This window comes from Ambystoma mexicanum, chromosome 4p (genome assembly GCF_040938575.1).
Source record: "Ambystoma mexicanum isolate Mex_15411 chromosome 4p, UKY_AmexF1_1, whole genome shotgun sequence".
Taxonomy (NCBI): domain Eukaryota; kingdom Metazoa; phylum Chordata; class Amphibia; order Caudata; family Ambystomatidae; genus Ambystoma; species Ambystoma mexicanum.
This window is the reverse complement of record NC_090927.1, coordinates 852,281,464-852,305,810: the sequence shown is the minus strand read 5'-3', so window position 1 is coordinate 852,305,810 and position 24,347 is coordinate 852,281,464. Positions and strand designations below refer to the sequence as shown.

At 41.7% G+C, this 24,347-nt stretch overlaps 1 protein-coding gene across 4 annotated transcripts in view; it reads right to left on the bottom strand.

Annotated features, from left to right (window-relative positions):
• Positions 1 to 8,786: 8,786 nt before the first annotated feature.
• GPR63 (G protein-coupled receptor 63) overlaps positions 8,787 to 24,347 on the bottom strand; it is a 553,454-nt gene continuing 537,893 nt past the window's right edge. For all 4 annotated transcript variants that reach the window (XM_069606418.1, XM_069606416.1, XM_069606419.1 and 1 more), the window contains one exon: positions 8,787 to 23,752. In XM_069606418.1, the coding sequence (XP_069462519.1) occupies positions 22,381 to 23,745 (1,365 nt within the window). In that variant the 5' untranslated portion in view covers positions 23,746 to 23,752 and the 3' untranslated portion in view covers positions 8,787 to 22,380. The remainder of the gene's footprint in view (positions 23,753 to 24,347) is intronic.

Below are 24,347 nucleotides of genomic sequence, written 5' to 3'. Positions count from 1 at the left end.
CACTGTAGTTTCTTTTTCTAGATTGCCCTGCTTACTTACTTGTTGCTACTGCTCAATCCTTGCCTAACTTTGTCTTTTCCCTCCCTTTTAAATTGCTGGAGTGCCATTTTTATCACACTTCATTTTGAGCCTAACTTGTCCAGAATCTATTGGGTGCGGTGTAGTGTATTAAGAGTGTGATTTTTCAACCGCTTTACTTTAGTGAAATGTTTTACAACTGATGTGTAAATAAATGTATATTCTTTTACTCAGAAACCTTGAGTCAGTGTTTGTTTGAATCATAGTAATTGCTGTCCTTTGTGTAACTATTGATACTGCTCACTTACTCCTGAGATACATCTGGCTGCTCAGCCATCGCTACCACTTTACTGTGTAGTAAAGGCTTGTACCAAAGGTGAATTTGTACTGTCACTTGTAGTCCTAATTGTGTGGGGTGTTCCCAAAGGTTACTGCATAAAATTCTGCCTAACAGAAGGCGATATGAATGTTATCGACACCAAAACCGTCGAAGTAGTCGACAATGGCATCAGCGGTTTCTCTGAAACCATGGAAAGCTTCGAGGTTGACGATGGAATCTATGGAAATGTCGACATCTTTGACGAGATCGAAGGTATAGCCTTGTGCTGCATCAATGGGATGGGGGGGTCGACACACGCAGCGTCAGTGACTTCTCCTTCGACTGAGGCACCGAGGGCGTCGATGACGCACTCTTCGACTTAACCTTATGAGTCGATAGTGACAACTTTTTGTGCCTCACAGAGGCTTCTCGACTCGAGGGTTTTTCACCCTCTCGAGGAGTCTCCCCAGCCGAGGTCGACGACCGACTGCTTCAGTGTTTTATTTTAGGGGTATCGACCTATAGGTATCTTCGAGAGGGGCAAGGCCGTGTTCTCGAACACTTTTAACATTCTTTTGCGGAATTCCTCCCACCGTCCCGGGGAACTGTTTTTCGTTGGACAAGTAACCCTCTCAGGAGAACTGAAAGATGAAGTGGACAGCGACCTATGGTGCCTTTTCTTACTGTGTTTTGAAGTGGAAGAATGATGTGATCCACTTCTAGAGCATGACCGGGAGTGTTTTTTGTGACGAGGAGATGAAGGCCTTGACTCATCTGAAGTATGTTTAGAGGGGGCAATGGACTATTGTGGCCTACCTCTCCAGCTTCCTCTGCGCTCCCTCAAAGCCTTGGCCGTCATGGACATGCACTTATCGCATTCAGAGCATGGATGGTCTGCCCTAAGGCACCACAAATGGACTGTGTGGATCCGTCATATACATCTCTGCCCCACAGTCTGCATTTTTTAAAACCGGACTGGGGTGTTGATGGAGCCGTTGATGAAGCCATATTCGTCATAGTTTAGCAGAGTTTTTCATCGAAAATCAAAAGATTTTGAAGTTCTCACGGAACCAAGCGTTGCGTTCCTGAAGCTGTGAAGCGCGGAAAAACGGAACTGAGCAACGGCCGCTGTGCGCGCCACTTATACCTGCGATGACGTCGATATCGGCACGGAGGCCTCCGAGGGACATCGACTCAACAGGCATCGATGCACAGCGCCCTCTATTGGGAAAACATTTTTTCCAAAGCTGCAAGCTGGATATTGGGACATATCAAAGATAAGGAATACGTGGGAGGACACAATCCATTCTAATGAAACTTTACAATTGATAGGCCTAAGTAGGCTTTTAAGACGAAAAAGCAAATTATTCACAGGAACACACATCTTTGTTAAGCTGCAAGCAGAGCTCGATCTAGTAATTGGCAAAGAGAGAAGACCTCGGCTGTTGGAAAGGGCCACGCTAACATACACTGAAGCTTTCATCCTGGAGATGTTCAACCATTCATCCTTCTTACCTTTCACAATCCAACACAGTACATGACACGCATCCTTGAAAGGTTACTTTATGCCCAAGGATATCTGTGTGTTTGTGAACCAGTGGCAAGTGAACCACAATCGGTAAATATTTCCAAAGAAAGGGTCATCTTACTAGACAGAGGTGACTTGCCCAGATTACAGGACATAACATGCGTAAATGCTACTGATGACCCACAGACAGCAGCTCATATCTGGCCAAGGGACTGCTCTTCTGCCTGCCACAGGGTTCCATTGTAGGCTTACACCAGCAAAATGTCAGCTTCGCTTGGATGCGAGAGATAATAGTGCCCATTGGAACCAAAATCCTTCTTATATCTTCAAGACATTTCTTAAGCTTAAGTCTCCATGAAAGTCTGCCAGATTGACTATCAACCTCCAAGATCGCACTATTTTCTCAAAATCTAACAAAGGTAGGATGTGTTGTTAAGAATATAGAATCTTTGTACCTATACAAAATGGGAGTATGTGGTTTTCCTGAATTTGGCTTTCCCCAATTTAACATATTGAAATTTCATTAATTATCAAGTTTTTATTTATCAACAACCCCACCACAAAAAATGCATTTGAAGGGAGTACACAGAGTACACAATCACACAGTTCTTTACAAAAAAGCATAACCTAGGTTACATTGTAAACTCCTGCACTCTGTGTATAGATGAAACTGCCCGAACTACACTGAAATGTACAGCTACTCCAATATATAACCTATAAATATCTTTGTCGATGTATGTAATTTGCTACAAGGACAGACACACTGACAGGAAGGATATTTCTCTTTGCTCATGGTCTAACGAAAATATATTTCCCATCTTTCCCCTCATTACGAGTTTGTCAGGAATTCCAGTGCAATTTCTGCCAAAATAATTTACTATTACTGTCACTTGGTCGCATGCGTTTACAGCAGGATTACAAGTGGGGTATTTCTGCATTTCTAAGGCCACATTCCATCAGGAAATTGTTGGATTTACCGTAAGCGACAGTAGCAATGCAGTAAATCTGACTATTCTTGGCCTTTAAGTCATAATCATAAATTTTGGAATCAAATTCTGGCAGAAACAGGAAGCCCAAGGAGGGACCCACAATCCATTACCTAACCATCCCCAATTGGAGGGTGTAGGGAGGACATTTTGGACCTCTCATACACACACACACCGCCAGGTTTACAGAGAAATACCACAGTAGGCAGGGACCCCCCTTTAGAAGTCAAGAGAGAGACCCAAAACATTCCTAACCATCTTTAACCCTAGGATGGGGGAGGGAATACCTCCACGACCCATGTCCACATACTGCTAGACTTCTACAGAAGATAATTACCACACCGCAACATACCTGCCGATTAGGATGCCAAACAGAAAAAGTTTAAACTAATTTAAAATAATGAAACAATGTTGCATTTCCTTCTCTTGTTTAATTTGCCACCCCGAAACAGTTTTCATCCTTACCCCACCCCCACATATTTTAACCAAAAAGTGTCATTTTTTCATTATTTATTTTTCGTTATAATCACTGTATACCCATTGTGGAAGGGAGTAAATGGAACAATCACTGGGAGCAATACATGGGTGGACATACCTGGATTAAGGACAACCAACATTAAACATTTAAGTTTTAGGGATGTGACCATGATGGATGAAGTGCTAGAGTGAAGGCAGTGAGAGTGAGGGACAGAGGCAAGTTTGAGTGGGGGAAACATGTTAGCTAGAGGAGCAATAGGTTAAGAGTGTAGCTCAGAGACAAGGAGGAAAACTTTTAGCTCGGTTTTGAACAAATCAGTGTGGACTGTTTCTCGGATGTCCAGAGGAAGAGAATTCCATGCAAGTGGAGCAAGAAGAGAGAGTGGAAGCAAGAGTAAGCACACGTTGAGCGAGGTGCCACAAGGGTAGTCGAGGAGGTAGAGATTACAAGAAGGCTTGTAGAGTTGGATAGAGGATAGATATGGTCGTGCCTTACTGTGGATAGATTTGTGAACCAGAAGGAATTTAAATCTGTCTGTTTTGCATCGTCAGACATCCAGCCTAGTGATGGTATGAGGCAGTAGGTGTGAAATGAGGGAGTTCAAAGAATTCTGGCAGCGAAGTTAATGATCTTGTTGAGAGAACAGAAAGCATAGTTGGAGAGTCGAAAGAGGGTGCTGGCACAGTAGTCCAGTTTAGAGAAGAGAGGAGTGGTTAAAAGATGCTTGGCAGTGTTGAAAGGAAGGAGGTTCCTGATTTTCCTAATATTTAGGAGGTTGAGGTGAGCCCCATTGTAATTTTGAAGGTGAAAGTTGAGAAGGTGTGAGAAGGGTCATAGATGACGGAGAGGTTTCTAGATGAAGAAGGGTAGGGGAGAGTGTCAAGTGGGAACTGGATAGGCGGGGGAAAAGGATGACAGATAGTATTTGGCAGGGAAGCAGAGCACCTTTGTTTTGGTAGAGATTAACATCAGAGAGTGCAAAGCCATCCAATATTTAATGGCAGAGAGACAGATGAAAATGTTGATAGAGATATCAGAAGAGTGTTCAGGAAAACAAAAGCAAATGTGGGCGTCATCCACAAAGAGTTGGTAAGAGAATCCAAAGGAGGAGATTAGTACCCCAAGAGCAGAGGTGTAGAGTGAAAATAGGGTATTGCTATTGTGCACAGCACATTGCACTAGGTCATTCGCTCAACAGATGGAATTTGGCTCATGCAAGGGCAGTTTCTCATTCCTGATCCTGAGTAACATTAATATGAAATGCTCCAGTCTCCAACATACTTGATAAACATCAGCTAGTATCAAGTGGTGGTAGGGCACTCATCGCTCCTAAAGACCCCAGTCTGCCGGCAGAGCAATCGGGCATCTTTGCCCCGGAAATTTATGTATTTATCACAAATATGTCCTTCATTATTCAATTTCAGACTATTTACTGCAAATTTAACCTCATTTCGTTATTAGCTTCCTTGCTTTAGTGTTAACTTAGCAAATTAAATAAAATTATTCCATAAAACATGCATAAAAAGAGAAAAGCTAACACGGTCACACTTTCATGCCCTCAGACCCTTCTCCCTGCCTCTCTAGATTTTTCTTTAATAGACAGAGCAGAGAGGGGATCTTTAACCAGGTTGTATATCCCTAGATCAGTCAATGCATTAAATAAATATTTTAAGAGGGGGCGTAGCAAGGTATAGAGCCACTACGGAGGTGAGTCTGCGGAGCTCCAAGGCTGGCCCTTAATCATCCTGATAATATCCAGTTTAAAGTTTGGATGTTACAACGGGCAGAGAGAACAAGTAACGGAGAAGCGAGGCTGCGAGAAAGGAACACAATAATTGAGGGCCGACCCCTCTGGTGACTGTGGCCTTCTTGCTGGAGGCAAAGCGAGCGGCCCTCTGATGCAGACACAGGAGGTGTGGGGAAGGCGATCATCAACCCAGAAGCCTCAGATGGGGTCACAAAGGACAACCCCCCCCTCCGCCAAGTGCGCAGTTTTAGGGAGACGCCACAGGCTCCCTGACTAAGAGTGAAGGAGCAGAATACGGGACAAGGACAGAGTAGAAAGCACACTGTGGTAAGTGCTCGATGAGCACAGTCAGATGGTCATGGTGGGAAGCTGTTAGGCACCCGGCAGGCACAATCCGCCAGCGGAGAAGGCACAGGGACTTCACATGTTTTGGTAGGGAGAAAAATTGAAAATTGTTAAATTGAATAATGCACTTAAAATCATTTTAGACAGCTGCAGTTGCTCTCTAAAAGATTTTTTCACAAATCCGGGCAATGTTAAGCTATCCATTATGAAAGTGGACGGGATCATTTCAATTGAAAGGATGAGAAGCTATCGCTTACATGCGTCATTATCTAGACTGGATAAGCCTTTTGGAGTCTTGCCTTCTTACTAATGGAAATTTCCAAATGCCTATTGTTGTGGCCAATTCTTAAGATTTCGATTGAACTTGCTGCCCTCTGGTGAGGTAATGGAAGTTCGGTTAAGAGGGCAGAGTTTCGACAGTCAGTGAAAGTACTGTAGAGATAAAGAAATGAAGCAAACTTTGAAGCACATTTTAATACCATGTCCGGAGTTACGGGCTCAGCGTCATTTATGATTAGGTCGGTCCCCTCCCAGTGCGTCACACACCTTATCCCATTCCTGGAAGCTCCCACCCTCAAAGAGTTGTCCCACCCTTTCAAGACTTGCATCTGACCACCTCTGAGTGTGTAAACCCCTGGCGCCCCAACTGAAATGGAGGCCCCCATATTGAGGACATAGGGGATGCCCATGATGTATACCTGTGTGTTTCTCTCGAATCCCGCCAGACTGACCAAGACTCCTATCATAGGGTGGGACTGCATGCGTTCGGTATTGATCTGGGCAGGGTCCAGAACTAGTCTCTAACCTTCAGAGGATGTGCTACCAGATCCTCCAAGTAGGTCCAGTACGGCCTTAGATCTTCCCTCATGTGTTCTAACATCCCTCCGATTTATGCCGCCTGATAGTATAGGTGGATATCTGGGAACCCGAATCCCCCCAATCCCTTGGAAGGGTTAGTGTTGCCATTTTCACTCTTGGGGTCTTATTTCCCCATATAAACCTACGGAGCTCTCCTGTAACTTCTAGGAAAAACGTATCTGGGAGCTGATTCGGTATAGCTGCAAACAGATATAGCAGCCTGGGGAGGACATTCATTTTTATAGCGGTCATCCTTCCATACCAGGTCAGTATCAAAGTGAGCCATCCCTTCAAGCCCGCTGTGTTCGGAAGGGATTATAATTATCTGCCACCATTTCACCAAACTCTGTTGTCACCCATATGACCAAGTATCAAATGCTTTTCTGGTTAACCGTTATGCCCAGGTGACTCCTTTTCATATTTAAGAAGGGGCTCCGTGCCAGGAACAGCAGGATAGCAGATTTCCCCACATTAATATTGAGCCCCGAGGAAGCCATACTCAACTATCTGGGCCATTAATGCTGGAAGAGACCTGAACATTTGTGAGTTAGGCCAATATATTGTCTGCAAACAGTGAGATCTTGCATTCAAGTTCTCCCCCCACGATACCCCTGATCTGATCATTCATCCGGATTGCAATTGCCAACAGCTCCATTGCAAGGGCATACAGTAGCAGGGAGAGGCAACATCCCTGCCTTGTGCCTCCCGTAAGTTCAAAGGTCTCCGTAAGTCCCCAGTTTATCTGCACCCTTGCCCTGCGCCTGTTGTATAGTTCTGTAGTTTGCTCCCCTCCCCAGCTTCCCCAGTACCTTCATCATGAAGGGGCACTCAACCCTATCAAAGGCCTTTTCTGAGTCCAGCGTCAGTAGGCATGCGTCCAAGCCTCCCATTTGTGCCCCATGAATCATGTTGATGGTCTTCCCGATGTTGTCTGATCCTTGCCTTCCCTTGATAAATCCCAACTGGTCCCTGTTTACTATTAGCGGCATACTCCCCTCCAGTCTTCTTCCTAGGACATTTGCCACTATATTCACATCTCCATTGAGGAGGGAAATGGGCATATAGGAGGAGCATCTGGTGGGGTCCTTCCCTTCCTTTGGGATCGCGACAATAACTTCTGCCATCATCGTGGGGATGAGTGGTACACCCTCCAAGCACGCGTTGAATACTTTCACTAAACGCGGGGCCAGCAGGGATCTGAATAGTTTATAAAATGTTATCGTAAATCCATCCTCCCCAGGGCAGACCTCGATTTCATTCCTGCAATTGCCTGCACAACTTCCTCTATGGTTATGGGGTTTTCTAGATTTTCTGGTATCTCTTTAGGGGAGCCCTGGGATTGGTAACTTTTTCAAGGAATCATCTATTTGGGTCTCCTCCCCCACATATTCCGATGAGCAGAGGGTTCTGTAGTATTCTACAAACTCGCTCCCTATGCTCTGGGCGTCGTATAGGTATCCATTATCCTCTGTCCTTATAACCCTGATGGCCCTCCTCTTTTTCTCTTTTCTCAGTCTCCATGCCAGGATCTTGTCTGCTCGGTCCCCCTTCTCATGGTAATTCTGTTTCAGGAACAGGAGATTATTTTCTGTTTCCTGCGTCAGTATAGCTTTCAGCTGGGTCTTATAGTTTTGCCACTCTTTCGCCTCAGCGGGCGAAATATATTGTCCCTGGATACCTCCTGGTTGTATCTTCTCTATTTTCCTACAAAGCTTAACCTCCTTCTCCTCCCTCTCTTTTTCTCTCGTCCTATTCGCATCAGGATCCTTCGTATGGTTGCCTTAAAATCGTCCCAGACAGATTGGATTCCCACCTCCCCTGTATCGTTGAATAGGAAGTATTCCTTGATTCCCTCTAAGCAATTCCTGTTGCACTGCATTGTCCTTTATCAGGAAGTCATTGCATCTCCAGTTCCCCCGGGGATTTTTCAATTCCCCAGTATCAACTAAGATTGCTACCATATCCATGATCCGACCACGGAATCGGTGCTACTTGAGATTGTAATACCTGGTCTCTAAGGTTCTTGTCCACCAGGATCAAGTGTATTTGCAAGAAGGAATCGTGGGCTGCAGAGTAGAAAGTGAATGGCCTATCCACTTCTGGCACCGGGTGGAGGGAAATCACACAAACCTAGTACCTCGTTAACCTCTTTATGATTGCATGTTCCCACATATGCGTTTACCACAGCAAGAACATGCCCTTCGTCACATGTGTAGAGATAGGTTTGTCGACCCACCAAATAGAAATTCAGGCAGGGTTTCAAGATATTTACAATGAAGAAGTATGAGAAATATTACATTTCCAACAATTCAATGGCGTTCATTTGGATATTTTCGTGTTCATTTTGAAAACCCCACTGAGATTTCAAGCAGTCAACCCTGATCACTGACATGGGGTCATGTCAGTTCAAAAACACAAAAAAGGAAATTCATTCATATTTTAACTAGTGTCAGCAAGTGATTATAAACTCATTTAACACACACAAACAAAATGAAACAAGAATTGCATTCTTTTCCTTTTTTTAAATAAATTTAATTCACATTCTCGTAATATCCAGGATCATTAAATAAACGGCAGACTTGTAAAAAGATATGACACATCTTTACCTAAATTCCTGATTTTCTTTGAAGGTAAAACAAATGGCGAACAGAAAATATTGTTTTGTAGTAAATCTACTGTTTCTAGAATACAAAAGAAAAACATTTTCAAACGGTGACAGAATATTTCCCACGCTTTGGGTGGACATTACAGACTAGAGCAAATTCAGTTATTTTTATTTTCCATTGTTAGGATTACCACAAATACACACACGCTATCATGAAGGAGATTCTTTTGAACCCCATGTGCCTCACTGTTCAAATATGAAAACCAAAGAACGTGGCTTCTAAAGAAATGTAAAGTAGACTTCAGAAAACCTAGATTTTACTAGTCAAAAACATTCAATGAAAACAATGTTTAGGTCCGACAGCCACGTACTCTAGAGTACCAATGGGACACATCAGGATATACATGGGTGTTCCACTGAAGGCAGTACTGTATGGCGAGGAGGCAAAGACACTCACCATATGCATTTAAGAACAGACAATCTTGTTCTGAAAAGTAAACATAGGCAAAAGAAAACAAAAATAACAAAAGTAGAGTCCGGTTTGGAAATTACATTTGTCCTCTGTACACAGTTGTTTTAGTACTTCAGTAAAATAGCAAGACATGCAACATCCCTTCACACAGAAAAAAGGTTTAGGAAGGAACATTCTATATAGACAGCAGCACAATGTTCTGCTAGCTATATATGCCACTGGAAAGCCAGGAGAAGATATTCAATTGAATGGATTCTCATCATCAACCTTTGCAATGCTAACTTAATTTTCTTTTCTGTTTAAAAGCGTCAACACCTTAAAAAACATTACCATGGCAAGCATGGAAAGCCATAATTCTGCCTTGTACCTCATTTTAGGAGATCAGAAAATTAGTGAGAAGGTCCATGGCAACTTGGCAAATGGTTAAGTAACCACATCGCTTCCCAAAAGACAATAGTCGGATTTGTATTACAAACTTTGTAGTTCTACATAAGGAATGCAAACACTTTTCATTGTTCCCCACACTGAGGAGAGTGGCAAGTTAATTTGCCCCAAATCTGGGGTTTTAAGCCTTTGCTAGTTCTGACAGTCAGGCTAATCTGAAACAACCAGATCACATATCCCATGTGGGTACATAATAGAATTGGGAACTCCTGTGAGAGATTGAGAAGGCAGAAAAGAAGCCATGATGGTGGAAGGCAATGAGAAATAGGTACATCTACATTTGATTTCTTTTGGGGAAACCATCTTGCTTGATAACGACTTGGCAATCGATTTTGGGCATTAGGACTATAGGTGTTGCCAAGAAATGTTTCTTGTCCATGATGCAAGATAAACACGTCTGTGTGTCTGCTTAGACAAATGCTGACTCGCAAAATCACAAAATGCATTTAGCATAAGCTATGCCTAAAAGAAGCTGTAACTTATGCAAGGAAAAATAGATTTCCAGGCATATGTTATCGCCAGCACATGATATTCGTCCTACTTGCAGATCCAGTGTGCACATGTAGACCTTGCATATGTGGCCTTCGTGGCACATTGTGCAAATGTAAAATAATAAAAAAATAAAAAAGATTTAAAACTTCTGATTTTTGAGTTCTTCTCCTCTCATCTGCAAATATTATTCCCATTACATGTCACTACCTACACTCGTGCTGCCCGTAAAGATGGTGTCTGTGGACCTTTGGTATACCCTCCTTACTTCATCCAGAAAACGTTGTCTAGACTTAACTAATCTACATTTGCTTCGAAAGGAATTTACTTCACCACGCATGTACTACTTCTTGCTTTTACTTCACCTGACTTTCACATTGTGAAGGTGGCAATGGATGCAGTAAAGGTTATCTGCAAGGCGAGGGTTGGGTCAAGGAGAAGCAGTGTGGAATATGGGGCGAGAGGAGGGTGTAGGGCGTCTCCCTCTGAAATGACGAAGTGAAATCTATGAAAAGTGAAAGACAGGAGACGTAAAGGTATGGAGAAGTAAAAGTGACTGTATGGCAAAGTGAGTGCAGATGAAGTAAAGAAACCTATCCACACTTTTCACCAGCTACTCCAAGATCACTTTCGTGTAAATTCATTGTGCAGATAAGTGTTGGATATGCAACTTCACCTAAAGTATGACATGACGGGCGTTTACTTTGCACCCAACTCCTTGAATTGATACTGGTTTCACATTTAATAAAATATTCTATTTTGAGAAACTTACTCAAAATGATACACATGAACTAGAGATGGAACTTGTTCTGTGGATCATGTGCAAGTTAAAAAGGAGTTGCTAACTTTTTTACATGTACGTCACATTTACAAACGGGGAAAAGCTTTTCTAAATCAGGCCCACTGAACTTAATTAGGGTTAGAGACCAAGTCATTCTACCCATTCTGGAGAGAAACGAAGTACACCCTTAGTGCCTTTTAAGGTTAATCTTGCTCATTTTACAGGAATATATTGACAAAAGCCATCTGCAAATACCATAAACGCTCACATAGTGGAGCCGACTCATCTGTGTAAATGCACATATATCCAATGGATATGCACAATCTTTCAGCCACATATCCATGTTGTCATAAGTGCAAGCATTTCCGGCGGAGATGTATAGAGATGTATGGTAGCCTAAGGGTTTTAAGGGAAGTAGCACAGCCAATCAAGAACAGAAAATATAAAAGGCAGGGTGGAAATAGGCATAGAGACATCTTATAGGATCCTGCAGCAATACCTGTATTTCAAGAAATAAAGTAATGTTGCATTCAGAGGATATTTTGCGATATCTGGTCTAATTGCAAAGTACAGCCCATTCACTTATATTTTTGTATAATTTACAAAAATACTGAAGGAACCATAGCATGTTTAAAACATAATTAATACATTAGTACAAAAGTACATACTAAATGTTTTTATTTTTTGAAGAATTAGTCAGAACTCTTTATAAAGTCACCAGTCTAGTGTGGGGTGTTTAAGATCATGTTACACTTTCCCTTTTGTACTACTGCATTAGATGACTGCTAAGGAGGAGAGGAAATGGGGGGGCACACAGAGTGGTGTGGTGTTTGGTTATTAACCCACCCATAGAATGCACAGACCATGCTAATACCTATAGCGATTCCCACACTCTACTTACCCCATGCTCCTCCTGTGATCTCTTTTCGTTGGCTCCATCAAACAGTAACCTCATATTATATCTAAGCAATCTGCTGAGAGTTTAGGGGGTAATTGCAGCTGTAAATGTGCGTATGGTGTAATAAAAGTCTTAACCAAATGTGCTTTCAGCCACTTGGTTTATACCAGTTCCTTGCACTATTGGCAAAGCCAACATTTAAGGCTTTTGTATGGATATTAGTCATTTTCCAGGCACCACTATCACATGACCAGGCAATCATAGCATTTGTCATCTTATGGTTATGAAGTACCATTATAGCAGTGCCTGGACAAAAGCCAAAATGTTGGCTGTGCCAATGCTTGTTTAATGCTGTTTTATGATTAACAGTGCCTGGGAGGATCGCAATACACAACAAAAACATTGTGTACTCAGGTTTGCTTCACATATCCAGGGAAACCTGGTAACCCAAAAGCAAACAGACAACCTGTAGGATTACAACAAGACTCAAACACTGGAGAATAATTAAACAAAAGATCTACCTTAACATATTCCAGCAACAAATATCGACGTTGTTCAGGTTTTGAAGCCAAACAAGCCATGTATGCTCATCCTTTTAATATGTCAGACTGATCTCGCTGCATTTTATCATGCATACATTGCCATGGTTTCATCTGCCAAGCAAGAGCATGGAGCTCATAAATGGAGTAGTACATACACACATACATCTATGTATGTACTGATTAGTGTAGACTGCAGTTTTGCATTTAATGGCAAACATTAGAAGCTTTCATCCCGATGGACGTTTCCTTTAACTTCCTAACTAAATAAGCCATCTGCCCTCTTTAGGGGTATGGCTTGGAGAGAGAGAGGCAAACTAACCAAAGGGGGTTGGGCAAACTGAGGTTTAGGTCGCATCTTTCAGTCTTAATAGGCACAGTAACGTTTTACAAAAGTAGTGGCAGTAGCCCATATATGACATTCCACAATCCTTTATTTTGGGTACAGTACAGATGTGATGGAATTGGCAAGGATGGATGGCTTGTGGAAACAAGGTGTTGAGGCAAAGGTTTAACGTTTATGTATTACTGGAGATAGAAAGGAGCCCACTATTGTTTAATCTAGGGTAGAGCTTCTTTGCACACAATATCATTGTGACAAAAACTGTAAAGACTATTAAGACAGAGCAGAGTATTAAAATATGCATAAACGAACCTGGTCACTATTTGTTCGTTGTTGTGATGATGGCATTCTGAATGTATTGGTTTGCAAATAAATTTGGATGAAAAGCCTACATTTTTTTAAATGGGCATTATGATACCACTGGTAAATTTACATTTGACCTGATGTGGTTAAGAGCCCTGAAAACAGATTAGCTGAATTTTGCGGCAAATTTCTGAATTTTTCCAAAATCCATTATTTTACCATTCTAACTTCTCTTTTAGGAGTGAAACCAGAGTATTTGTGAAGTTCAACGAACATCTTTCACAAGCATCAAGCGTGCCCATTTACCCAGAATCAAGAAAGCAGCAGAGCCCATTCAGTTTTTACCCTTGCTCTTTAGAATGTGTCGTTCTTGTTTGAACACAATGCTAAAGTGTTTACTCATGTGTCATTTCATTAGGCTTCCTTGAACTCAATTCCAAAAATCCCTTTTGAATTAAGATGAGCAGTGTAAGGCAGTTACTCAGTTTTCTGTCCACAGTATTATAAATAACTAAAGGCCAAAATTACCAAAGCTACAGCTACCATGGAACCCTAAACTTGAAACAAAGATACAGATTTCTTTTACTCAACTATCCTAACAGATGGTCCTAGTATCTGATGAAAGAAATACACCTTTAGGGAGGGGGGGGAAGGTAATTACAACTGACATTTTAAATGTATTGTCCGTTTATTTATTACAGCCAGTATCTCTTGGTAATTATTAGAGTTATTTTATTTAGACGCTATTCATGCTTTGTAAAAGATGATGTTAACTTTGTCAAAACAATGTTATAGAAGCCAGACAAGGTCTATATACAGAAACGCAGAAAGAAAGCAATATAAATCGGATGCAACTAAGATGTATTCCGAGTAATGGCTCTTTCAGGCATTACCAATGAAAAGCAGCCTACTTTTCAGGTTGTAAATTTGCATAGAGACAAGATATAGGTCACAACATTCTTCAGGTTCATATTCCCATTCACGAGGGTCAGGGAAATCAGAACAGTGATGTCTCTACAACACTGAAGCTTTCCTTAAGAGACTGGGCTTGCTTATTTGAATAACTGTTTTCAAGGTGGCCTCTGCAAGATTCCAAAGGTCTTTAAATGGTGCAGAACTGTGTAACTCATCACTGATGGATCTGTCGTCGTTCAACTAAACAAAGTGATTAGGGTCCAGAGGATTAAAAGAAGGAACTACTGGCAGATGTCCTTGTTGCATAGTGCAAACCCAGGCAGGCATGCTCATATTTTTTTGCTGTGCAGAAGAGGATGAGTCCCCCACATCACAGCACCAATGGCCATTTTCAATGATGCCATTGGTAGCGTCTGGAGGCGCTTTAGAGCAAGTTCCAAGTGTATGGTAGAAGCTGCATTGAATTCTGTTTGAGTGGGGAGAGCTGTTTGATGGGCTGAAAAAGGTCAATGTGCTGTGGGAATGGTTGAAGGACTATTCACCGAATGGCTTAAATGAAGGTTAGAATCCTGGATATCTTTCAAAACGCAAACTAAAAGATTGAACTGAAGAGGTGGCGGTTGATTCAGAGACTTGTAGCGGAGGCTGCAGAATCTGTTGAAACAAGCTCCGAGGTTTGGAGAGTAATGAAATGTGATGTTTGATAGAGTAAAACACACGTGAAATTCCAGTTTCAGAGAGCTTGGTAACGGGTGTTAATACCTAGCATTATTATTACCCACACGTGGATAGGAAAAGGAAGACAAAAACACTCAAGGGATACCAGGAAAGTCGCTGCACGAAACTGGTATTTTGTGGCAGTGGGGTGAGGAAGAAATGTGACTTTCTTTAGGTATCTCCACACAGGGTCTACCCACTTCTTCAACCGCAGTAGAAGACAAACCTTTCTTTTAGAGATGTGCTAACTGCTTATAGAATCTATACTCGGAGAAGCTACACCGATCAGTCAAGCAATTAAACCCAGCAAGACTGTGTTGTAGCTATTAAATATAATTCGGCAGAACTCCCATTCAACCAACAGGACATTTTAGCACCTGACGTTGTTTTTTCGTAATAAAATGACTGAGAAGGTTAATATAAAAGGCATAATCATGATATTTTAGAAAGAAAAATCAGGGTGACCTCAAAATATCAAACAGCTGGTCTCTTCCCTGAAGACTAATGAGTCTGGCTAAAGTAACATTTAACAGTGTTTAATGTTTATTGGTCAGAAAGGATCACCCTGGCCAGTTTAGCATGCTAGTGATCAGTTGGCACCAGTCAGTATTTATCAGAATATGGGCTTCATGTACCAGAATATCATGGACTGGGATGAAAGAGGATTTTGGTTGGGTGGCTTCTACAGTAAGCAACCATCATAAAAGTCAATTTTTGGCACAATCCTGCTGCTCTTGAGCTAGGTTTGCGCTATAAGCAATACAAATAAAACCAAAAAAAAAAAATCCCATCTCATTATATTTTGCATTCACTGCATGTGCTAACGTAGCATATGCACAGGAACCTGTCTGTTGTTGGAAATGGGAGAGAGACAGATTTCTGGGTTGAACTCAAAACAAGAGGTATGGCTGGAAGGTTAATCTTAACCTTTGGCGTCGCTCTGGGCCTCCCCACCAGACCATTGTTCTGCGCCTACCAAGCCATTACAGAAAGGGGAAAGACCATATGCATAATAATTTGCATCAGAATTTAAGACACTGCCTGGTATTCACAAAGAACTATGTTGAAGATGATGGTTTCAAAGAAGACTTTTGTAGCGCCCCCAATGCTTAAAATAGTATGGATGCAGATTGGGGTTTCTTTCATTTAAGAATTAAACTTGCAATGTTTAGCTGGGTTGGGATGGTAACGGATCCACTGTTTGTGAAAACAGTGCAGGAGGTTGGGCTTACTGCAGTGGATGCATTGCCAGCCACGTCCCCACAAATATTTCAAACTGAAGATTGATATTCTTGCTAAGCGGATTTATTTAACTTTTATACTCTCCAATGGGCTCTATTAGATGTACAAAATGCAATATTGAAGACCTTAAGAAGGTGCTAAAAACTAAGACGCCAGTGGCTTATGCATGTGGACATCGTATAAATATACTGTGTTACCTGAAACACACTTTACAGATGGACAACACTATTTCGGTGAGTGACTGGGGACTTATTCCCATCAAGCAAGAGGCGCGATTATTCTTGCTCTCCAAAGTGTTCCTTTTGCTACTGACTGGATTTTGAGGGACATAGAGGGGAGTTTTTCTTCTGATACATGGTCACCTGAAGAATATGCTGCATACAAAGATGAGTTTTTATTCTCCTAACTCTCGAGCCAACAACTATTTTCAACATCCTCTGGCTGCAGGTTGAACATGTCAGTAACGGACCGCTACCCAAGTTAAGGGTCAGAGTGAAGTGAGGGTCCCTTAACATGGGTGGTGGTGCTATTACGAGCAGTCTGCCCGCTGTTGACTGGCATATCGCCATTAGCACCTGTGTAGGTGCCTTTGCGGCTGCTACAAACTCCACACCTAGTAGAATAGCTTCCAACACTACTTAAGCATTGCCAGACCTATTGTCTACGATTTGGTAGACATTTAGCGGTGTAGGCATGACTTGGAGAATCAATACATTTATTAATAAGTAAACGGTTCATATATGAAAATCAACTAATGGATAGCCTCCCCTCTCATTTCAACCCACAACGGATTGTTGGATACTTCCAAGAACAATCTCTGTTCACTATCTTGAACTGCTGGAGGGAAAGAGGTTGCTACCCTAAGTCTGTTAGAGAGTACTGTGCAACTGGTCGAATTCACAAAGAATGTGTCTGAAAACCTTGGGTTGTGTGGGCGTAATGTACAAGTGTCGTAATGTGTAATTTTCAACAAAAGGTATTTAAAAAAAACTCCTTATTTTAGTTTATTTTTCCTGATGGGTGCAAACTATTTTGTCACAGTTGAAGCAACAATAACACATACATCATTCAAGCATGTGGGATAAGTGTCTGCAAGGATTTCGTGAGTATTCACAAGCATTTGCATTGTCCTTCCCCTACCGCTCCCTGTTGCATGGTTTAGAACACCTGCTTTCGCAGTTTGGTTGTACATGTGCATGAAGGACTAAAGCTCACACTTTGGTCAGAGAAAGTGATTATTTCAAATGCCAGTGCATACACCATCAGGGGTGGTTGAGAACAGGGAGGGTCCACTGGCAGGATTGGAAGATAATATCTATTAATTTCCATCTTTATGGCTCATAATGAGGTGGAGTTGAACTATTTTACTTTTTTCTAAACAAAAAGGTGTCAAGCCTACTATTGAGCCATTCAGAAATTAAAATGTGCCCAAAAAGATTGGTAACACCATTACCAGTATTGGAGTGCAAACTTCTTATTTCAGAGTAGCTTTTGCAAGGGGCGTAGAATTTGTCAGAAGATTGTTTATAAGGTCTTCCAGTGGAAGACTACAAGAGTAAAAGTAAAAACATAAGTGTTCTTTTCAAAGGAGCAATGCCAAGAATTGATGCACAAGAACCTTCAAAGTGCCTTGGACTTCATGAGGTTGGCTCAGAAATTCTGTAGGTGAGCTCACAAGATTTTGAAGGCTAAGAAAACACTGTTTTGATAGTAAACTTTGTATTCAGCGAGGATATCATTGTGTTCCCTAGTGATCTTAGAAGTGTATTGATAAGCTTAGTTCCGGAGGAATAGTTTGGAATTTACAAAACGTAAGGGTAGAGTGAGATGGGATGACTTCGGGATGACAACGGGGAGTGTAATTGAGAAGGGTGTAAGATTGTATGAAATGCTGAAATATAGAAGGTAAATAAAACTGCTTAACCTTCAAAGCTTCTGTGTCATACGGTTGTTGAAAGTGATGGGGTGGTTTCTTTCTATCCTTTCTCCACATGACGTGCACATGTCAATAAATGTATATGGCACACACAAATAACCGGGGTGCCTTCATGTCGTTTAGTATGAAAGGGAACAGGCGCGTTCTAGTTGGATTCTACTGGGAGAAGAACAGAGTTTTCACCTGGTTCCTGAAACTGTTATGGGCTGGAATTGCTCTGATCTCTCCATTTACTGTATGGAAATCAAGGTTAACAAAAAGATTGTAATAAAGGTTATTAACAAGGTATTTTACCAATACTCTATTAGTTAGCTGCTGATGGACAACTGTGTGTAATGCGAAGCTTTGGTGATGAAAAACATTTGGTGAAGAATGAAATTAATCATGAGGTGGATGATGTTCTATCATTCTGAGAATTAATGGTATAGTCAAGACTGAATTGTGCGGTTAAATAAGGTATTCTTTGGCCTGTGGTAGCTTGAAAAAACCTGAAGGTCAGAATTAAGGAGGTGATAGTTGTGAACAGACTGACTCTATGGTTTACTTAAGGGTTATTACCTCTGGAGGTGAGGGGCAAGAAGCCCAACAAAAAGGTGTTGGTGCTTATGGGAGAAAGATATTTAAAGCAAGTCTTTTCTCGCCCCACCCTGGTGTACACTCATTCTCAACCTATTCTGGGGTATGTTCTGGCACCCTTTCTTGGGGTATGGTTGGCCTTCCCCTCCCACATCTCCCAGAGCCACCACATACCTGGTTCTAAATTGCAGCCCTCCTCGGGCAGAGAGGGAGCTTCAGGGTTCAGTGTAGTATGTTCTTCTGCAGCTTCTCTCGTCTTAGCTGTGGTTTGCATCAGGGCTTCTCTCTCCTGGGCCCCTCACGACTCAGTGGTTCTTGTTCCTAGGCCCATCATCAGTCTCTGGGTTTTGAGACCCAACGGGCATCCCCGACTTCTCCTGTCAACATCTCAGCCGTCCATGGAACTGCGTGGTTGAACACCATTCCAGGCATCAGGCTACCTACCCTGTACACACCTTTCAGGAGGAGGAAATTCCACCTCTACAGCTCCACTCTCCTCAGTGTTGACTATCTTTTTGTTCTACCCCGAAAAGGGGCGTGTTTGTCCTCAGTGTTTTCATTTCAGGCACAGACAACGGAAAGGGTCAGAAGACAAGTCAACCACTCGTGTATGAAGTGGTGAGTGCACCATTCAATTTCCATATAAAGGAAGATTTTCTCTTTTAGGAATAAGGGAGGATAACAAATATCCCATCTTGGGATTACCTGTCCTCTAAGTGGGGGATAGGGGGTGACCCCCATTGAGATACCACTTGCCCCGTCCCCCAAGGAGTTGTTAAAACTTGGCGGGCTCACCTCCCTGGTTCCACAGGTGAGATTTCCTGGATTTGTCACAATATACACGCGTGTCTCTGGGAAAAACAGGAACATTTGTCTGTACATATATGTTTCAAGAGCAGTCAAAGGGTTCAAAACCCTTTAACATAAAACGCATCTTGCATTATCCAAGTCACATAAAACCTGAGGTTTCTGTACTGCTTTTGTCAGATATACATACCTTACTGGGGTTAATTAACCGCTGTGGCTGGTAATTGACAGTGGGCCTCAGTGTCCATTGGATTGTGCAATTGTTGATCAACTACCAGGTCTGCGATAACTGCTATACATTCTTAGAAAGGCCAGCCAACGGTTATCCCAACTGTTGTCTTGTATAGAGGCAAATAGGGTAGCCTTTGGCTGCAAATGTACTCCATACTTAATAGAGATAGGACAGAGGGTTTGTGGAGTCAATATCATAACTGATGATTCCAGAGCCTCTCTTATTACCCAACTGATAATTTTACCCTTATAATCCACTAACTTGTAGCATGAGCCTTACAACCATTTCATAAACAGTTTCATTGGATGCTTGCAGAACACTTGGCAGTAAAACATCCATCAAGGCATTTTCCTTTATATTTTACTTCTCTAGTCATCGTTTGTTGGGGTGATACATTTACCATTTTCCCAGTGAACTTAAAAGTAAATAGTTTTATACAAAGGCATTTTTTTAAAATCTAGGAAATCTCCATATTCGTGTAAAATAAATCTCAAATCTTTCATGCATTCCACAGGTCTTCTTATGCAAGCAGTGTTGTCATGTTTTTGTAGGTTATTATTTGAAGGTCAAATAATAGAATTATAAATGCTGAACTGAGTGCATCTATATTTAAGCAATACACACACACTAGATAAGTGAAAGCCAGGGGTCGAATCCTATGAAATACAAACCTACAAAAATGGTCACCATAGACCTAGAAACCAAGTCCCTTTTCTATGTGATGCCGGTGGAGACTGGTGGCGGGGCAAAGGGGCACAGCCAACCAAGTGTGACAGTGGGGCATAGCCATGCAGATGTGTTTCATGGAGTGGGTGATGAGGGTAGCAAGTGCAGGGGCAGGATGGGGCCAGAGCGGGTCATGGTACAGGGTGGGGAGAATTAAACTGGTGGGGGGGGGGGGTAGGGAGGCATGGAGGGTGCGGGCACCAGTGGGTTGAATGAAAAGCAGGCTTTACCATATAGTAAAACCAGAATTCCTGACCACCTTTCTCAGGTACTTATTATGGTTACTGTGTTAATTAATCTATATTTAACACTCGTGATCCTGTTCTTCATGGTTGCAAAAAGAGAAAGATCATATTATGTGAAAACTCAATAAAAGAAAAGCAAAAAATATCCAGTTATAGAAAGCCCTTAGCAAATGGTCATTAACAATATTGCACCCGATAAACATGCCGTGTGTCAAAAGGACACACAGAACTACTAATGAATCACAAAAAGAGCTGCTAAATGGAATCCGCACAAACCGGAAGACTCAAAATGTCCACAGTTGTAGGAGATAAACTGACCTTCAAAAAAGGTAATAGAAATCCTGGGCATTGCAAATCTTTGAGGGGCAAGTATAGGTTTGGCTTATTTTTAGGCTGTAAAATAAGTGTGGTTTACTACTTAAATAACTAAAAGTGGCAAACTAATGAAGATAGTCAAGCTTTTCCAAAGGACTCAAAGACACTGATGCCATATGTACTTTGGCACTGAATTTTAAAAAGAAAATCGCTGTGCTGCTATGGACTTTTAGAAGATTGATGTACAATTTGTCATTACTTTTCTTACAGTAGATCTGATGCTGACTTAAAAGGTTATAGCCTAGAATTGGGTTTCCCCCTTTTACGTCTGATGCTATTTAGTGCTTCCTATGCTGTTTAGGTCAGGCATACTCCGAAAGCCTCTTCTTTAGAACAAACATCTGTTCCTGTCACCAGTGGCAGTAATAGTACTAAACAATATCAAATTATTCAAGCACCATTTCATGAGCAGAAATTGAACATTTATCGTCGATTCAAAATCAATAACCACAGCTATAAACGCATTGGCAGATACATCTTAGGAAATAAGCAGAAGAGCATGCTTTTCACTCAATAACTGCACAAAGCAATATGTATGAAAACTATAAAAATAGCATTTTTATGAAAAACAAAAAAAATATCAAATGATACCATCGAGTCTGTAGCCATTCTCGTAAAGTGCGCACACAATTTTGAAAGACATGTTAGTGACTAACTTCAGCATTGTATTTCAAACACCACTGAATCATGTTGTCCAAGTATAATATTGGTCAGCAATACTCCTAAAACGACTTTTTGGCTCAACATTGCAAAAAGCAGTAACATCTTTTAGGAAGTGAAACGTCTGACTAACTATAGCAGCATAAACGAGTGCCCACAAAGAAGGCAGTGGCGGGCATCATTAGAATAAACCCAAGGCATATTTAAAGCAGCAGCAATACCCTACATTGTTACTACTGAACTTATTTGGGAACAATCAAATCATCCCAAATCACTGCTTGAGAAATTCCTGCCTTTTATGTTGCACTATTTGGCCTAACTTTTAGAATTGGTGCCAAATCACAAATCGTTGTAGGTTGTCAATGGACTGGAGTCATGAGCTCTACCATATTTTCACCTTGGTTTTAATACTATGGAGTGCTCTACTTCAATTACATTTCCTCTAGGAAATGCAGCATACATTTGTCAAGAAAAAACTGGAGCAATATATTTTTTTCCGTGCCTGTTAAGCAACTTAAAAGCTGCATGCCATTAATTTTCCAAAAACGCATAAGCAGAAGTAAAGTCAGGCTAGGGGATTTTTCAATGGTGACAATTTGAACATCAGACTACAGCTGAAAAGAAGCCAATAAATAGGCACATTTCTTATTTTTACCTTTCTCTGTAGAACTGCTGCTTTAAATTTTTAAATTAAGGATTTCACTGAATAAAAGAGGTGACAATGGTATATTTCCCTTTCACACCATCTTTTGAAAATGTATTACGATTCCACAAAATTGCAAACAAAATGCTCGTTTCACACAACTGATCTGTGCTCCCCGCATACATAGACAGCACTTGGCCGGATGCGTCTCCTTGTGTGACCAGGTAACTGTGGTAAAAACTTAAAGTACTTCGGCATTAAATCTAAGCAAGCATCGCGGAATTTCTTAATCCTCCAGTAGTAGATCAGTGGGTTCAGTGCAGACTTGAGGTAGCAAAGCCACAGCAGCCAAGTACTTATCTCGAAGAAATTGTGCTTATGGTAAAAGTCACTGTTGAATGTAGCAACGAGGCTGTACGAGGTGAAGGGCACCCAGCAGAAGATGAACACAACAAACAAAATCAAAATGGTCGTGAAGGCACGAGTTTTAAAGCTCATATCAATGCTCATTTGGAAAGGCTTCTGAAGGCTCATGAGACCGAGTTTGCTGGCCTGGCTCAAGCATATGCTGTCAGGATGGCTGTGGATACGAACTGCATTGTGGCGCACCGTGTTGAGTATGCCCATGAAAGTGTAGAGCATCACCATGAATGGGAGAAAGAAGAAAAAGAGAACCACAAATATGACATATGCCTGGTAGCCAGGATTGGTCGTGTAGCCAAAGACGCATTGAGGTGCCCTCGAGGGTACTTGTAAATTGGGGCTCCCCAGTGCTAATGGGAAGGCCACACAAAAGGATATTGCCCATGCAACAATGATGAGAATCTTCGCTCTGTAAGGATTCAGCTTGTCTTGCTTCTGCACAATGATAAGAAATCGATCAATGCTGATGATGAGCAGGATAGCCACACCTTCCATGACAAAGAGCCAGAAAAACATGGCAGATACTCTACAGAAGACATCACCAAAAATCCACTTGGTTGTGAAGATTGTGACCAGAGCAAAAGGCATGTTGAGGATAGACAGCAACATGTCAGCACAGGCCAGACTGGCTAGTAGGATGTTAATCGCAGATCGCATCGCTGCCTTCTGGTAAACCATCAAACAGACAACAAAGTTTCCCAAGAAAGAAAGCAAGAGTATAAAGATCATCACTGCACAGAGAATGATTTGAAGTGGAAGGGTTAGGCTTCCCGGAATTGCTTGTGCTGGGCGTGCCGTCGTCGTGTTAATTACAAGAGTACTAGTCTCCGTTGTAACCATGGCACCTGGACTGTATTTTAATGGCGGATCAATGCCAACCTTGAAATTAGACACTGTTGTAAAGTTCGTGTAGGCATTTTCGTAGATGACAAACGTGCTGTTTGGAGTCCTGTGATGGTCCGGTGTTAGCATGGCAGAAAAAAACATTATCGTACTAACATATTGTTCTAAGTGCATGTCATCGAACAAGGGGGTAAGGTCGTGATCATCTGCAATGAAGCTCCTACCGAGTGTCCTTGTCCATGTCCATGTCATTCATTACCTGAAAATAAAAAATAAAATGATTTATCTTCGAGTGAATAGAAGGAACAGAATTACCGAACATGTACAGCGTTTGATGCAACCAATTTAGCATAACGAATAAAACGCAACTTGCCAGCACCTCTATGAGAATGGAAATGCCCGAGTGGGACTCTGCAATGGTGTCAAAGATGTTGGCCAAGAGATAATTTCTCCCATGATCTGTACCGTGTGAAAAGACCTGCAAATTCTAAGCGAAATCCAAAACTTCTCCCAGCTGCCCCCCAGATGTAAAGTTAGACGTTATCAGAACTCAAGAGTTATCTACAAAACAGCAGTACCTCAATCGTTTATCCCTCACATACATTAGACATCTCGAAATTCCAGTATTGCACAACGTCCACGTAACTCCAAACTTCATATTTATGATGGATCATCTAACTCATATTTTACATGTTTGGCCGTGTGTAGAGCAGTACAGCAATCTTCTGAACAAAATAAGTTTAGAGCTGAAGAGTAACACAGGAAAAACTGTATTTTTACTGCTGTCCCACACTGATCGATGCATGAATAATAAATCTGTTCACCCATTTTAACCCTTTTAGAGACACGACTAT